The sequence below is a fragment of the Mesoplodon densirostris genome, chromosome 2, assembly GCF_025265405.1.
Source record: "Mesoplodon densirostris isolate mMesDen1 chromosome 2, mMesDen1 primary haplotype, whole genome shotgun sequence".
Taxonomy (NCBI): domain Eukaryota; kingdom Metazoa; phylum Chordata; class Mammalia; order Artiodactyla; family Ziphiidae; genus Mesoplodon; species Mesoplodon densirostris.
Window position 1 is genome coordinate 15,651,265 of NC_082662.1, and position 16,013 is coordinate 15,667,277.

At 53.6% G+C, this 16,013-nt stretch overlaps 1 protein-coding gene and 1 pseudogene across 1 annotated transcript; one reads left to right on the forward strand and one right to left on the reverse strand.

The window, feature by feature from the left end:
* Positions 1-8: 8 nt before the first annotated feature.
* On the forward strand, positions 9-6,061 carry MRTO4 (MRT4 homolog, ribosome maturation factor). The gene is made up of 8 exons (XM_060089060.1): positions 9-282; positions 2,409-2,467; positions 3,369-3,472; positions 4,012-4,093; positions 4,369-4,436; positions 4,674-4,825; positions 5,202-5,278; positions 5,385-6,061. Exons 1-8 carry the CDS (start codon positions 255-257, stop codon positions 5,532-5,534), a joined length of 720 nt encoding a protein of 239 aa, XP_059945043.1. The 5' UTR covers positions 9-254; the 3' UTR covers positions 5,535-6,061.
* A 616-nt stretch (positions 6,062-6,677) lies between these two features.
* LOC132502537 (aflatoxin B1 aldehyde reductase member 2-like) lies at positions 6,678-14,839 on the reverse strand (annotated as a pseudogene).
* Between the last annotated feature and the right edge of the window lie 1,174 nt (positions 14,840-16,013).

The window sequence follows — 16,013 nt, forward strand, 5'->3', positions numbered from 1 at the left end:
AACCATAGAGTTGGGAACTGCAAGCGGAGCTCTCAGTGGGGCGCCCAGGATCCCCCGCCCGCCCGCCGGCGCAGGAAGTCGCTCTGGAGACTCGAGGGAGAGCGCAGGCGGCGGCCGGGCAGGGAGAGGCGGGCCTCAGCGCAGATTGGGTCAGGCACGCGCAAGGGAAGCCCCCGAGGGCCGTCCCAGAGGCCCCAGCGCCGCCGAGGTCCTAATAGGCAGCACCGTCTTCCGCCGCACGTGGCTGCAGCGCGATGCCCAAATCCAAGCGTGACAAGAAAGGTGGGCAAAGGGGGTCTTGGGAGCCGGTGAGGAATTCGCGGGCTGGCTGTCACCTGCGGTAGGGGCTTCGCGGGGGAAGCACGGGGGTGGGGGCTGGAGCCGGGTCAGGTCAGGGAGCGGAGACTGCTTTGCCAGGCCACCAGAGTTTGTCCAAGGCCGGCTGGTCGGGGAACAGCCTCTGAACACACAGGCTGCGCCCGATCTCGCCTTGGCCCACCTTTTCCTACCTCAGCTCATCTGTCTTAGCTCTCCGCGCTCCCCCCCACCCTACCGCCTTTCCCTCAACCCAGGTTTATCCCTAAGTATGGTCTTGTGTACTTGAAGTTGCTTCTATCTGGCATGCTTGTGCTCCGGTCTTCATATGGCTGGCTCTTTCTCAGTTGGCAGTTCGTAGGATACCTCCTAAAAGAGTATTCCTGACTGCCTCTACTATGGTGAGTCTCTCTCACTCCGGCCCTCTAGCACATTCACTCAACAAATTAGAGAGGGGCCTGGCACTCTCTAGCTGTCGAAAGATACATCAGTTACAACAAGGAACGCCTAGAGCTCTCATCAAGCTTAATATTTTAGTTATGGGAAGTCTATCCTCCCAAGGTACTGAAAATCGAATCAGTAAATTCAGTGGTAAATATAGTGGTAATAGTGGTAAGTCCCGTGGAGTAAGAGTGAGAGAAAGAGAAGTTGATATTCTTTTGTGCAGTGTGGCCAGAGAAGGTCTCTGTTGAGATGACAAATGAGCAGGAACTTGAAGAAAGTAAATAAGCAACCCATGGAGTTACCTGGAAGGGTGGTGGTCCCAGGAGAGGGGACACGAAGGGCAAAGGCCCTGAAGCGGGAGCATGTTTGACATGTTCTGGGGCAAGAGGCCAGCGTGGCCAGAGCAGAGTGAGCAAAAAGGAGGGAGAGGGAATTAGGCAGAGCGTGCGGGGCTTGAAAGACCTTTGCAAGGAACTGGCTTTCACACGCCGGTGGAACGGGAGGAGAGAGCTCGAGCAGAGGAATGATGGGGTTCAACTTTACTTTTAAAAAGATCACCCTAGGGGCTTCCCTGGTGGCGCAGTGGTTGAGAGTCCGCCTGCCGATGCAGGAGACACGGGTTTGTGCCCCGGTCCGGGAGGATCCCACATGCCGCGGAGCGGCTGGGCCCGTGAGCCATGGCCGCTGAGCCTGCGCGTCCGGAGCCTGTGCTCCGCAGCGGGAGAGGCCACAACAGTGAGAGGCCCGCGTATCCAAAAAAAAAAAAAAAAAAAAGATCACCCTAGTTGCTTTGTTGAGAATAGACAGGGAAGGTGGGGGCACTGTGCAGGGGTGGAAGCAGCGAGACTAGCAGTAATCCAGGAGAGCATGGTGCTGGCTAGGTCCACAGTTGTAGCAGTGGAAATGTTGGAAAATGGACAACTGTATTTTGTTTGCCCTCCTGTGCTGCACTTGCCCCTGCATGGCATGATTATCTTTCTAGATGTGTGCTTCCTGAAGAGGGACTGACTGAGTGCCAGGCAGGATGAATAAGAAGCCACCTCCTCCTAGGACCCAGGGCTTTGCATTTGATGCTCTGTTAAGCGTTTGTGGAATGATTGGGTTCTGTGGAGGAAGCCCTGGTCAGATCTGGCAAATGCCAAACCCTTCTGGTTAAGGGGCAAATTGGGTCCCAGCTGTTGTTGGAGAAGAGATGCTTGTCCCTCCCCAAAGACACGTTGCTGCATCCATGGGTCCAAACTGCAAGACAGGGTGTAGCAGAGGAAATACAGTCCCCATCCCAGAGCAGCCACAGATGGTCTCTGCGTACCACAGCAGCACAGGGACGCGCCTCAGCCACTGGCAGGGCCCCCAGAGCCCCCACACCTCAGTAGGGAGTTTTCACTTCACCTCAGGGGAGCTAAGGAATACCTAGTTCGTCTGAGTAACAGGAAGGATGGGAAGGAACCTTCAGGCTCGGGAACAGTAGCGAGCAGGCACTCTGGGGACCCTGGGAGTAGCCTTGCATGCCAGAAGTGGTGGCCACAAAAGCCTTGCTACCTTTTCTCAGATTGGCTTGGTCCAGCTGGGCTACCAAAGCGGGGAAGAAAGAGTCTCCGGGACATCCAGATTTGTCTCTCATCATCTCCCCTTTTTCTTCTTTGTATTAGTCTCCCTCACCAAAACCGTCAAGAAAGGCTTAGAACTGAAACAGAACTTGATAGAAGAGGTAAGAGCGTGTTCTTTTTATTTTTCCAGACCTTGTATTTGGTTTATAAACGTGGGTGTAGGGCTGTTTGTCAGGGAAACATACTGTTTGGAAAACAAAAACAAAAACAAGGTGCTGATCCAGCCCCTTTTCCTCCAGCAGCAGCACCAATAAAAACTCCCTTAGTGATGGTTTCCAGCTTGATTGAGCCCTTACTCTGCCCTGCACGGTGCTGTTTCACATGTGAAGCACCCCTGTGAGGTAGATGCGAGGGGATGTTATCGCTGTTTTGCGGTCTGGTAACTGAAGCTTGCAGAGATTTGTTAGTCGGCCCGATGTCAAAAAAGCCAGGGAGTTACCAGGTGTGGGTAAATGCATGAAGCCACTGTCTGCACTGCATCGGGCTGCAGGCTGGGTGAGAGCGGAGTTTCCTCCGGCACAAAGATGCCATTTTCCTTGAGACCACTTCATCGTGGCTGCAGCCAACCACGTGGGCACCACAGGGCTGATGAGCCGCCTCCCCTCGTGACTAAATGACAAGACTTTACATGTTTCCATAGAGCAGGAGCCTTCCTAGTGTAGCTAAGTTTCTAGATCGTCAGCAATTACTGGACAAAGCAAAGAGAAGTGGTCGATTGCACTGGTGGCCACCGTAAGTCGGAAACCTGGGGAGACGGTGGGCTCTTGACCCGTGGCTCGGCTTCCCCCGCACTTTGCCATCACGCCTGCTTTGCATCAGGGCAGCCCCTGTACTTAGTATCCTGGCTTCAGTAGCAGAGGCAAGGAGGAAACAACCAGGTTAGAGGCTCTAAACATCTGCAGTTGTAAGAGACCTGGAGCAGTCTCTTTCCCACCTGAGGCCAGAGTACTGCCCAACCCCTGCTGCCCCTTGGACTCCAGAGCCCCATGAATTGTCCTGCAGCTTCGGAAATGTGTGGACACATACAAGTACCTCTTCGTCTTCTCCGTGGCCAACATGAGGAACAGCAAGCTGAAGGACATCCGCAGTGCCTGGAAGCACAGCCGGTGAGCGGGCAGTGGGAGAAGGGCCTGAGTGCAGAGCGGCCGGGCTGCTTGCAAAGCACAGGGGCAGTTAGGGACCTCAGTCACAGGTAGCACCTTAATAAGGACCAAGTGCCACGCCCCCATCCCCGCTGAAGGGCGCTTTTTAACTGTTAAAGTTTGTCTCGCCTTGGGGGGTGGGGGGCGGGTTGAGCAGTGACCTCTCCAGGAGAAGGGGCTCCCTGAACCCTGGTCTGGTCCCTTAAGGAACATCCCACCCGTTCTGGTTCAGACCGTTAAACAGGCCTCTTCCGCATATCCAGACGCACTCACAGCGGGCTGAGACAGAATGTGAGTTTCAGGGTCTGTGCAGGAAAATAATGAGGGACCCTGGGCTGGCGACAAAGTGAGCAGGGCTGCGTGGAAGAGTGGAGCCTCTGGCCACACCTTCTGCTACAAAACAGCCTGGGCCTTGGCTCGGGCTCTGGGGACTGAAGCTGGTTTGCACTGAAGTGAGGGCAGGGCGGGGCGCTTCCTTCACAGACCCCTCTTTTTCTCTGTAGGATGTTCTTTGGCAAAAACAAAGTGATGATGGTGGCCCTGGGTCGAAGCCCATGTGACGAGTACAAAGACAACCTGCATCAGGTGAGTCTCGGGCCCTCACAGGGAGGGCCCGAGGCCAGGCTGCCTTCTCCGCTGCTGTCGCATGGTGCACGCTGCAGCCATGTGGCGGCCCGGGGTCGGCTTAAAGCTCGGTTCTCCTTTAACCTCCAGACCCAGAGAGTAGTGCTGCCCGCCTCCAGCTGTGAGCAAATATGTCTCCAAGTGTTGCCAGATGAGGGGGCGGGGCCGGCAAAATCGTCCCCAGTTGAGAACCGCTGCTCTAATGTGACCGACCCCGCCCCACTTTGGTCCTGTAGGTCAGCAAGAAGTTGAGGGGTGAAGTCGGTCTCCTTTTCACCAATCGCACTAAGGAGGAAGTGAACGAGTAAGTGCCCTGGAGGAGTGCTGGGAAGGGAAAGGTTAGCGAGGTCTCCCGGGAGGGAGTAGCCCAGGACTTTGTACAGTAGAGGCACCGAGTAAAACCTGGTTCCTGGTTGCTGGAATCCTGTTACTGAGTCTCTGTTCTCCCGGGCTCGGAGCTCCAGGCTGAGCCGAGGAGGAAGGGAGGTGAGGCGAGGCCCAGGCGGAAACCTGCCCTCCTGCCACTTCTCTTTCCCCTCAGGTGGTTCACGAAATACACGGAGATGGACTACGCCCGAGCTGGGAACAAAGCCACTTTCACCGTGAGCCTGGACCCGGGGCCCCTGGAGCAGTTCCCGCACTCCATGGAGCCACAGCTGAGGCAGCTGGGCCTGCCCACAGCCCTCAGGAAAGGTACAGGGGCAGCCCCAGAGCTGAAGGGTCACAGCCGAGCGGCCGAGAGCGCAGGTTTCCAAGCCAGACAACTCCCCCCTCACCCCCAATTTCTACCGGCCTCCGTTTTCTCATGTGAAAACGGGACTAACAGCACCCGCCTGACAGCTGGGGTGAATGTGGACAGTAAGTTACAGCTAGAATACAGCAGTTAAGGGGCGAGGCAGGAAGGAGGAGTCACTGCCCCCCAAAAACCCTCCTGGGCGGCTGAATGCTCACTGAGGAACCCCTGCCCCGGTGCTGCTGGAAGCCTGGGGGTGGGGGGCCGGCCCAGTTCCTCTGGCCCTGCACAGACCTCTGTGCCAGAGTAACTGCCTGGGGGCCCCCTTCTCTGCAGGTGTGGTGACCCTGCTGTCCGACTATGAGGTGTGCAAGGAGGGCGATGTGCTGACCCCGGAGCAGGCCCGCGTCCTGGTGAGTTCCCTCCACCCCGGGCGTCTGCAGCTGTGGCGGGAGGAGCTGCAGACTCCTCTGACCCCACTTGCTCCTCCTGACCTTTGGGTCCCTTCACCTCTGGCAGAAGCTTTTCGGGTACGAAATGGCCGAATTCAAGGTGACCATCAAGTACGTGTGGGACGCGCAGTCTGGAAGGTTCCAGCAGATGGGAGATGACTTGCCAGAGAGCGCGCCCGAGTCGGAAGGAGAATCAGAGGAAGACGACGACAGCTGACGTGCACTTGGGATGGGACCTCCGGGCCTGCTCCAGGTCTTGTCTGGACAGGACGGTGTGGGACTGCCGCTGCCCTCTCAGGGGAGCAGCCGTGTATTTTGCTGTGAAGGCACACAAGGGAGGGTGACAGGGACAGGCTATTCTATAAATAATGAAACTTTGTCAGCAGGGTGTCTCCTGCAAAAGGGACTTTTCTAGGAAAAAAACCCTTGGGTTTGGGCTTTGGTTTGGACCCCCAGGATTCTTAGTTCACCTCAAGCCAGTTTCCAGCACTGGCTCCTGTGTGACCACTGGCCGGGCGGCCCTGGGAGCACAAGAGGAACCACCTTCTCCTTTCCTCTGGCCTTCGGCGCCCCTGGCTTGAAACTGGGATTTGTTTGAGGAAAACAGGCACCCTGCCTGTCGCCCTCCTACCCCTACTCTCTATTCTCTTTCCCACCCCCAACCCCCAAAACCAGGGCCGAGAAACTTGTGGATGACCAGGAGGTGTTGGCTAAAGCAAGAATAAAGCCACTGCCGAAACTGAACTAATGTAAAAAACATTCCACTGCATCCTGGGAGGTTTTAGCCTTCTGGATGGTGGCCCCAGGTGGTAGGTTTTTGCCCAGATTGTTCTAAGTATTTAATGAGGTAATTCTGAACAAGAGAAAATCTACCTCAGGGTGTATGACCCTCTTTTTTTCTGTCACGTGTAGAAGCGTGAGGGCCACCTGCAGCCCCGATGTTGAGAGGTCACACTGGGTTCAGGGCAGGAGGCTGGGAGACCCTCCCACCGCCTCTGCCCTTTGAAGACCAATCCCTACTCCTGGCCCCTTCTCACCAAGCCTGTGGGAGGACGAGAAACAGCTTGCAGGCTGCAGAGGAAACAAATTCACCAGGTTCACTGTGGGCTTGGGCTCTAGCCAGGTTAGTGCCTCTTTACTCAGACAGGAAACGCCTGAGTAGATGCAGCCCTGGCCTTTTTACACGATGAAGGCAACTGGGAGTATTAACAAGAACATAGGAGACAAACAGTTTGTGAGCTGGGACTGTGAGGAAAGAACTAGCTACATAAAGCAGCTTAAAGTCAGAACTGACTGGTTGAGAGAATAAAAGAGGTGATAGATGGAGCGTGTCCTCTGCCACCCCAAGTCAGGACTAGGCCTAGCGGAAGTAGCTGGGACATTGACGGCAGACAGGTGCCAGGTGTGATCAAAGGCCTGCGTGACGGCCGGCTCCAGGGGCTCTCCCTCAGCGGCCACCAAGTTCTGTTCTAGCTGCTCCAAGCTGGACATGCCCAGGATGACTGCGTCCCCCTGAATGCCCTGCAAGGGGAGACGGCCAGACGTCAACACACTAGCGCACCACAGTGACTCCAGTCACACACACCTGCTCCCACCCTGCCCCTGCCAAGACCGAAGTCTATACCCTATATTATTCCACATAGAACTTACATTGCCTTCAAACAGCTCTACAGCCCTGCTTCCCTAGACACACACAGGCAGACCTGAGTTCCCCTCTGCTGCTCGGCAGCTGGGTGGGCTTGGGTTAGTCATGTGACCTCCCTAAGCTTCAGGCTTCCTTTACTTGGCAGGGTGGTTGTGGCACGTTTTTTTTTTTTTTTTTTTTTTTTTTTTTTTTTTTGGCCGTGCCTTGCAGCATGCAGGATCTCAGTTCCCCAACCAGGGATCGAATCCATGCCCCCTGCAGTGGAAACGCAAAGTCCTAACCACTGGACCACCAGGGAATTCCCTAAAATTTCATAAAGTACTTTGCTTCAGGCTTAGCACTTAACGGGGGCTCAAGAAAGAGGCACCATTAGTATGTGATGCCCAAGTTGGAGGAAGTTGTTGGGAAAGCGGGATGGCAGGGAGAGGGCAGCCCTGCCAGGGACACGGAGTTGGCCTCTGCAGAGCAGGCAGCCAGAGACAGATAAATGCTAATGCTGAAAAAATGTAGGTTTCAGCGTCACACATAGCTTCTGCCCTATCTCATGTAGCCACAGTTAGGTGAAGTGGCCTCTGAGCCAGTTTACTCATACGTAAAGTTGGGATAATTATACTTACTAGGGCCAGTAGTGTTTGTAATGTGACACTTAATAAACTCTAAGAACAGGAATACCACCCAAAAGACCTGGGCCGTGGAGACATTTCAGAAAAGGAAAAGGAGTAACCCAGAAATGAAATAACCACACAGCCCTCTCTTCCACTTCCTCCTTCCTACCTGGAGCTGGGCGTGGTGGTACCTCCACCAGAGGGCGGCCAAGGTCATGCTGGGGGCGCTGGTGCCATACGCAGCCTGCAGGGCCTTCCCCACCAAGGCAACAGCCTCGAAGTAGTGCTTCCAGAAGCTGGGTGAGTGGAGAGGGTGGCACGGGTCAGGACGCTGGGATTCCTGCAGGTCACTGGTCCTTGAGGCACTGAGGGACCAACATCTCAAATGGAGGTTTTGTTTCCCTGAGCAGCAGAATGCATGTGGATTTCTGGGCCCCTCAGCGGAGTTATTTCAGCCCAGTGGTAGGAGCAGTGGGGATGCAGTGAGCAAGGATCCTTGCATCGAACATGCTCACCGGATGCGAACAATACAACTCCCCAAATCAGGACCCAGGAGTGTCTCCAGCACCACACCTTTGTGCCCCGGGTCACAGACAGGACAGGTCCTGGCTCCAGTCCTAGCTCTGGTCTTGGCTCAGTCACCTGCCTTCACTTATCTGCTCAGGGAGGAAATACCCCGAGCCAGCCCCACACGGTGAGTGCAAAATGTAAAGGAGATAATGGACCTGCAGTGCTCCGTCAACTAAGTAGAGAAAAGAAGGTGAAAACGATCAACCAAGGTCCTCCAGGGGTGAGGCCTAGGCGCTGGTGGTGTGACAAGCTCCTTGAGAGACACTGCTTAGGGCAATGGCTCCTAAACCTGGCCAGACAATCAGAAACCCTGGCAGGGGACTTCCCTGGCGGCGCAGTGGTTAAGAATCTGCCTGCCAATGCAGGGGACACAGGTTCGATCCCTGGTCCAGGAATATCCCTCATGCCACGGAACAACTAAGCCCATGTGCCACAACTACTGAGCCTGCGCTCTAGAGCCCATGAGCCACGACTACTGAGCCTGTGCACCTAGAGCCCGTGCACCGCAACAAAGAGTAGCCCCCGCTCGCTGCAACTAGAGAAAGCCCACGTGCAGCAACGAAGACCCAACGCAGTCAAAAATAAATTAATTAATTAATTTTAAAAAGTCCTGGGCCATTTCAACAAAACTAGCATTGGAGCCTTGGAGACTCAGCTTCTATAAATCTTGAAAGATTAGGAACTTTCCAGCAGTCCACAGATAATGTCTAAATTTGATAAATTAAGGAATAGCAGTAAAGTGTATGCATCAGAGATCTCACAGTAAATGCCAGAGGGAAGGAAAGCTGTAGGAGTTAAAAAGCATCACCTTGGAGGAGTGTGACTTGGAAAGGGCTTGCTTCTAGCTATGGGCATGTATTACTTTGATAACTTTTTCAAACTTGCAAAAGTGAAAAAAAGGAAGGGAAGAAGGCTAGTCCCAACGGATGTTCAACTATAACTTTAGACATTGATGACAGTGTTATTGCCAAGAGTTTACAAAACTTAGACTCAGTTGCCCCAGGTGACAGGCCAGCATCAAGCCCCAGGAATCCCAAGTGCCAATCCAAGCTTTCTTCTCCCGCTGTGGGCAGGGGGTAGGCTCTTCCCAGGGAAAGGACATAGTCTCACAGACCTGGTGGAAGGTCCACAGCTCTACACATTCCCAATCCAGGCCCCCAATCACTCTCCAGGGACACTGGCAAAATTTTAGGGGTAAGTTTCTCAGTAAAGCTGGTGGGAATCCAGGGGCAAAGGTCTGAGCACAGGGGGAGGTCCTGGCCCCCAAGAAAGCAGCCCCAGGGACTCCCCATTGCAGACTAAGGGGACCCATGCCACCTCCCACCCTGATGCAGCCCATCCCCAGCTCACCGATTCCTGTAGATCTCTGCCCAATTGGTCCCAAGGAAACGGCCCACAGGTTGTTTCCTGTCCTCGTCCTCATACTTGTACTTGCCTGGCAGCAGGCCCCCTGCGGAAAGGCTGTAATCAGATCCCCTGGCACAGCTCCCAGAGGCTGCTCTGGACCGGAAGTGGGGGTGATGGTGGGGGACCCAGCCCAGCCTCCTGTCAAACCTCTCCCTGCTTCCCAGGTCTGGGACCAGGCATCCCCAGGGTCAGGAACAGGCGGAAACATGGCCAGGAAGACCCTTCCACCCCGGGGGCGAGTCGGCCCCCACAGCAGCCCATACCCCATACCAGCCAAAGGGTTTTAGGCGTCAACCTCAGTCCTGAGGCAGGGGAAGAGCTCTGTCTCCACTTGCTGGGTGGTAGCGGCGTACATGCCCTGTGGGCAGAAGGGCCAGCTGGAGAGGGCACATGGGACCCCAAATTTTCCTGTGGAGAACCCCAGTTCAGACCTTAACAATCAGGCAGATACTTAGTGGCGCTGGTGGAGAGGGCTCAAGCCCAAGGAAAATTCATTCCTTCAGCCAACATTTCTGAGCACCACCTATGGCCTGGGTATTGGATTTCTATCCACAAGCCGAAGGACAAAGCTGCTGCGCTCAGAGATTTAATAGTGAGGTAGAGTGTTAACAAACATCCTCAACAAAAGAGACAATCATAATACACTAGTAAGTTCTGTGACCAGTGCCTGGCAGCAAGTAGGTGCACAAACATTTGCTGAATGAATGAGGAGGAGAAAAGGAGGACCTGAGATCTCAGCCTCCTCTGGGCTGTCAGGAAAGGCTTCCAGAGGAAGAGGCATCTAAGTGAGACCTGGGCACTCCTTCCAGGGAGAGCGGGGAGGAGTGTTCCAGGCTGACTGCAGAGCGAGAAGCAGGCAGGAAGGGGAGGCAGAGCCGGAGAGCAGGCGCCTGTTTCCCAGGCTGAGGGTACCTGGGAGCCATCATCCTGTAGAGCAGGGGAATGGCTGCTATGGAGAGGGCACGGGGAGGGGGGAGCCTCGAGGACCCAGGATCCCCAGGCCCCCAGGAGACAGGGGCCTCTGCAGCCCTGGCCTCACCTGGTACACGGTGGGCAGGATCCAGCTGTTGCTCTTGCACAGGGTACAGATCTCGGCCACTTCCCAGGCGGCGTAGTTGGAGAGGCCAAGCTCCACAAACTTGCCCTGCGGGGGAGAGGCCAAGGTCAGAACCCACTGCAGCCCAGAACACCAGGAAGGAGAGACTGGCTGGGGACCCTGAGAGTGGGGTCTGTCCCCAGCTCTGCTCTGGGACAGCCCTGGAGCCTCCGCTCTCCTAGGCAACGACAGGCCAAGGAGAGGAGCTGGGGGGCCGCCCTCACCTCCTGGTGCAGCTGGTGGCAGGCGCGCAGCGTCTCTTCCCTGGGGGTGCCGTGGTCCGGCAGGTGCAGGTAAAAGAGGTCCACTCGGGGGCACTGCAGCCGCTTCCGTGACGTCTCCAGCTGGGACGGAGGCTGTCAGGCTTCAGAGACTTTTCACCCACTGGATTGGCCTTGGTGGTGATTTTCACTTTGGGAGCAGAGAAATGGAAGTCCAAGTCACTTTACCAAACGCTGGAGAGGATCTAGTGTAATGGTCGAGAGACAGACCTGGGTTCACACCCCAGCTCTGCCAATTCGAGCTCTGTGACCCTAACCAAGTTATTTAACCTCTCTGAGCCTCAATCCCTTCAACTGTAAATTGAGAGTGATATCTTGTCAGGAGGCCCCAAGGATTGATCAGAATTTTGATAGATTTGCTCATTATGAGCTGCTAATGTTATTACGATGCCTATTTACCAGACAGCTGGGTGTGCCACGCCTGGCGCTAAGGGCTGGATGAGGAAGGCCAGCACTGGATCTCTGCCCTCAAGGATGCACAGTCTAAGGGGCCACTACAGAGTAAGTGAGGCCAGGATAAGCACAAGGTGGGAGGGGAGCCCTGGGAGTTCAGGGATGGCTTTCTTAGAATTTGAATCTCCAGGGCCAGTCAGAGGCCGCCCAGAGGCAAGAACGTGGCATGTGAGGAGCCATGCCTGCGACCCCAGGATCCAGAACACCAGGTCCACGGGGCACACAAGGCAAGAGAAGGGGCCACAGACCAGATGGATACAAAGGGCCCTGAGTGCACCCCTTAGAATCTGACTTCAGGGGGCTATAGGGAGACTCTGAACACTTTTCAGCCAGTGAGCCAAGTTGTCAGCTTTGCAGTTTTGAAAGATGACTCTGAATGAAGCACAGACAAAAACCTCAGAGACAGGTCTGGAAACAGGGCAAATGGCAAGGAGACTGCGGCAGGAATTCAGGAAAGGGAGCAAGAGGCCTCAACTGGGGCCCCAGGGAAGGAAAGGCAAGATATTTCCATCAGAGAAATAACCCATTGAGAAAAGGCTGGTGTTGTACTGCCTGTGTGAGTCAGGAGTGAGTTAATCAAATACTTTTCTCCCCACCCCAATTAAGAATCCCAGGTGGGGGCTTCCCTGGTGGCGCAGTGGTTAAGAAGCCACCTGCCAATGCAGGGGACACGGGTTCAAGCCCTGGTCTGGGAAGATCCCACGTGCTGCAGAGCAACTAAGCCCGTGTGCCACAACTACTGAGCCTGTGTTCTAGAGCCCGTGAGCCACAACTACTGAACCCACATGCCACAACTACTGAAGCCTGCACGCCTAGAGCCCGAGCTCTGCAACAAGAGAAGCCAATGCAATGAGAAGCCCACGCACTGCAACGAAGAGTAGCCCCCGCTCACTGCAACTAGAGAAAGCCCGCACGCGGCAATGAAGACCCAATGCAGCCAAAAATAAATAAATAAAATAAATAAGTTTATATTTTTAAAAAAAAGAATCGGGCTTCCCTGGTGGTGCAGTGGTTGAGAGTCTGCCTGCCGATGCAGGGGACACGGGTTCGTGCCCTGGTCCGGGAAGATCCCACATACCGCGGGGCGGCTGGGCCCGTAAGCCATGGCCGCTGAGCCTGCGCGTCCGGAACCTGTGCTCCACTACGGGAGAGGCCACAACAGTGAGAGGCCCGTGTACCGCAAAAAAAAAAAAAAAAAAAAAGAATCCCAGGGGGCTGGAGTGATAGGTGAGGGGAAGGCCCTCTGCACTGCTCACACTTGGAAAGTCGCCTCAGCAGGACAGACCCCTTGAGATGGGAGAGAGCAGGCTGGAGGGTTGGAGGGCTACTCACTGTAATTTTCCCTTCCACCATCTCATCCCCCTCAGCCCCCACCCCTTCTTGATGTTAACTTCAGATCTGAGATTTAAGAACTTTGGCCCAGCTAGTTCCAGCCTGAAGGAGGGAAGAGAAGGAGGAGCTGGAGAAGAAAAAGCAATCAGAAATAAGACCAACGTAAGTGTCCATCAACAGATGAATGGGTAAAGATGTGGTACATATATGCAATGGAATATTACTCAGCCATAAAAAAGAATGAAATAATGCCATTTACAGCAACATGGATGGACCCAGAGACTATCATACTAAGTGAAGTAAGTCAGACAAAGACAAATATGATACCACTTATATGTGGAATCTAAAAAAAATGATACAAATGAACTTATTTACAAAACAGAAATAGACTCACAGACCGAAAACAAACTTATGGTTACCAAAGGGGGAAGGGGTTGGGATAAATTAGGAGTTTCAGATTAACATATACACACTAATATATATAAAATAGATAACCAGCAAGGACCTACTGTATAGCACAGGGAACTATACTCAATATCTTATAATAACCTATAATGGAAAGGAATCTGAAAAAGAATATGTATGTACACATTTAGTTATACATATATATGTATAACTAAATCACTTTGCTGTACACCTGAAACTAACACAACATTGTAAATCAACTAGACTTCAATAAAAATTTAAATTTAAAAAATAAAAAAGAAAGAAGACCAGAGTTGTCAGAGAGAGGCAGTCAGGTGATCTAGATAGCATGAGATGCATGCATATTCTCGTTTTGTTTCAGATCTGTGCTGTGAGTCATTTCACTCCGAGGAGTCTCAAAGTAAAAGATGGTACATGGTGCTAATGATACTACTACTACTACTACTACTACTAACAGTAACAGCTAACATTGCTGAGCCCTCACTATGTCCCTGTGAGGCACGTTATAAACACTTCAGATGGCATCAGACTGATGACAGATGTCCCCCTACGCCCATACACAAACCCTCCACTTAGCTACGTCTGCCTGTTCCAACACCCTCAGCACTGCCAAATCTCATTGCCTTTGCACACTCACTGCCCACCCACGCAGCCGGGAATGCCCTTTCTCCTCTTACTCCCCCTGGAAAACTAGCAGTTCTTCAAGGTCTGACGTTCCGTTTTCCGAGTGTTCTTCAGTGTCCCCTCCCAGGAAGTGGTCCCTCTTCTGGGCTCCCCAGCCATCTCTAGACTCTGAGTTCCCTGGAGTGGGTTAGTGTCAATTTCCCTTCTATGGGCTTGGACGGAGGCTGGCACAGAGAGGGCAGTTAGACACCATACCACCCCCACTCTCCCATCCCAGCTACTGCCTATAGCTCCTGCGGCTCCGAGGCGCGGCCACCCTGGTGAAGATGGAGGCACTGCCAACTGAACGGCGCACCCCGAGCTCCACGGAGCAGTCTACAGCCCAGAGCAACGAGGAAGCAGATCCCCGCCGGTTCCGAAGCCTGATCTGGGACTATGCCAGGAAGTGCCAGGGCCATAAGGGCAGAATTCCTGCAGATCAGGACCGCACCGGGCACCTGCGGGGAAGGGGAAGGAGGCAGGGGCTGCACAGCGCCAGACTCCGTTTTCAGTCCCCCCGAGAGGGGCTAGCCAAGTCGTTCCAGGCTAGACCAGGGTTGGGACGTTGCTGAGGGGAGGGAAAAGGAGAGGAAAAGAGTCAAGACAAAGCACTGTCCGGCTGTCCGGGGCTAGATGTGCACGGGGCCTGAGGAGCGGGGTGTTCACAGAGCTGCGGGGTGGCCAGTGGAGGTCGGCGCCTCGGCAGGAGGGCGAAGCTGTCGGTCCTGACCTCGGCCGGTGCATGGCTCGGGGGAGGTAAGGGGGACGGAGTCCGGGTGCCAGGAGTTACCTCTGCAGTTGCCACCGCCCAACCCGAGCCCCAGGCCGCCCAGGATGCTCTCGGACGTACGCTAGGGCCGTGTCTATCTCGGTGTGGCCGCGCTCCCGGAAGAGGCGCCCAGCACGGTGCCTGGCCGGCCCGGAGGCCAGAAGCTGCTGGCGGGGCGACAGCAAACGGGACACTGCGGCGGCGGGGGACCTGCGATAGCCCAGTGGAGCGCAGCCGAGCGTAGCACGAACCACTGCACGAGGTGGGCCACCGTTTTAAGGAGGGGGTCTGGCCCCGCCCACCAGCTTTGGAGGGGCGGGGCACGGGAAGTACCGCAAAAGGCTGCGCGGCGACTCCGCCCTCCACGCCAGCGGCTCTCCACCTCTCTCGGCTTGGCTCCTGAGCTGTCTCGGGGTCCACGTGTTCTTCCAGAGGGGGCTTTCCTAAGGGCGAAAGGTGCTAAAATGAGGTCTTGGCCCAGGGGTGGTGCCCTCAGGGGTGTCCCGCCACCTTGCAGGCCCCAGAGGTCGGCTCTGTGTTTCTCTCGTCGGGACTTGCCAAAGGCTCCAGCCCGCGTCAGTATTAAAGTATTGAAAGAAAAGAACTGTCAGCCTCGAATCCTATACCCAAGCGAAGACACCTTTCAAAAAGGAAAGCAAAGTAAAGACTTCGTTCAGACAAAGGTTGGGGAGAATTCATAGTAGCCAGCTTTCACTACAGCAGATATTTAAAAAAATTCTTTAGACGGAAGAAAAGTTGGATTTACACACACAAAAAGTGACGAGTGCTGGAAAATGGTAAACGCGAGGATGAATATAAAAGACTTTTTCTCAGATAACTGAGTTTCAGGTAGAAAGTATTATTATTATTATTATTATTATTATTATTATTACTGCAGACATCAGTAGTTTATTGTTTGTTTAGTCCAAACACATTCAAAATGGAAACTCAAAGAATACTTTCCACCTGAAACAATTATCTGAGACAGATAATACAGATAACTTTTAAACAGATAACTGAGTTTTTATAAAGTTAAATATACAATTACTGTATGACTCAGCAAAAACTACACCCCGTTAATCTTCATGAACCTACATATAAAAACCTTTGACCAAGCGAATACAGTGATATATAAAAAGGATAATACATCACTTCTCAGTGAATTTCATCCCAGGAATACAGTGGGCTTCATATTTGAAAACCAATCAATATAGTTTACTATGCTGACCAAAAAATAAAACCCATATCATCATTGCAATTGATGCAAAAAAAAGCATTTAACAAAATTCAATACCTATTCATGAAGAAGGAGGGGGTGAAGGGAATTTCCTCAAACTGATAAAGGGCATATACAAAAAACATATAGCTGACATTATATTTAATAGTGAAAAAACTTTCCCCCTAAGATTGGTAACCAGTCAATGATATCTGCTCTTACTCCTTTTATTC

Coding starts and splice junctions, on each gene's coding strand:
- MRTO4 (XM_060089060.1), top strand. CDS start 255: ATGCCCAAATCCAAGCGTGACAAGAAAG. Junction 2,468..3,368: donor AACAGAACTTGATAGAAGAG/GTAAGAGCGTGT, acceptor ATTGTCCTGCAG/CTTCGGAAATGTGTGGACAC. Junction 3,473..4,011: donor AGTGCCTGGAAGCACAGCCG/GTGAGCGGGCAG, acceptor TTTTCTCTGTAG/GATGTTCTTTGGCAAAAACA.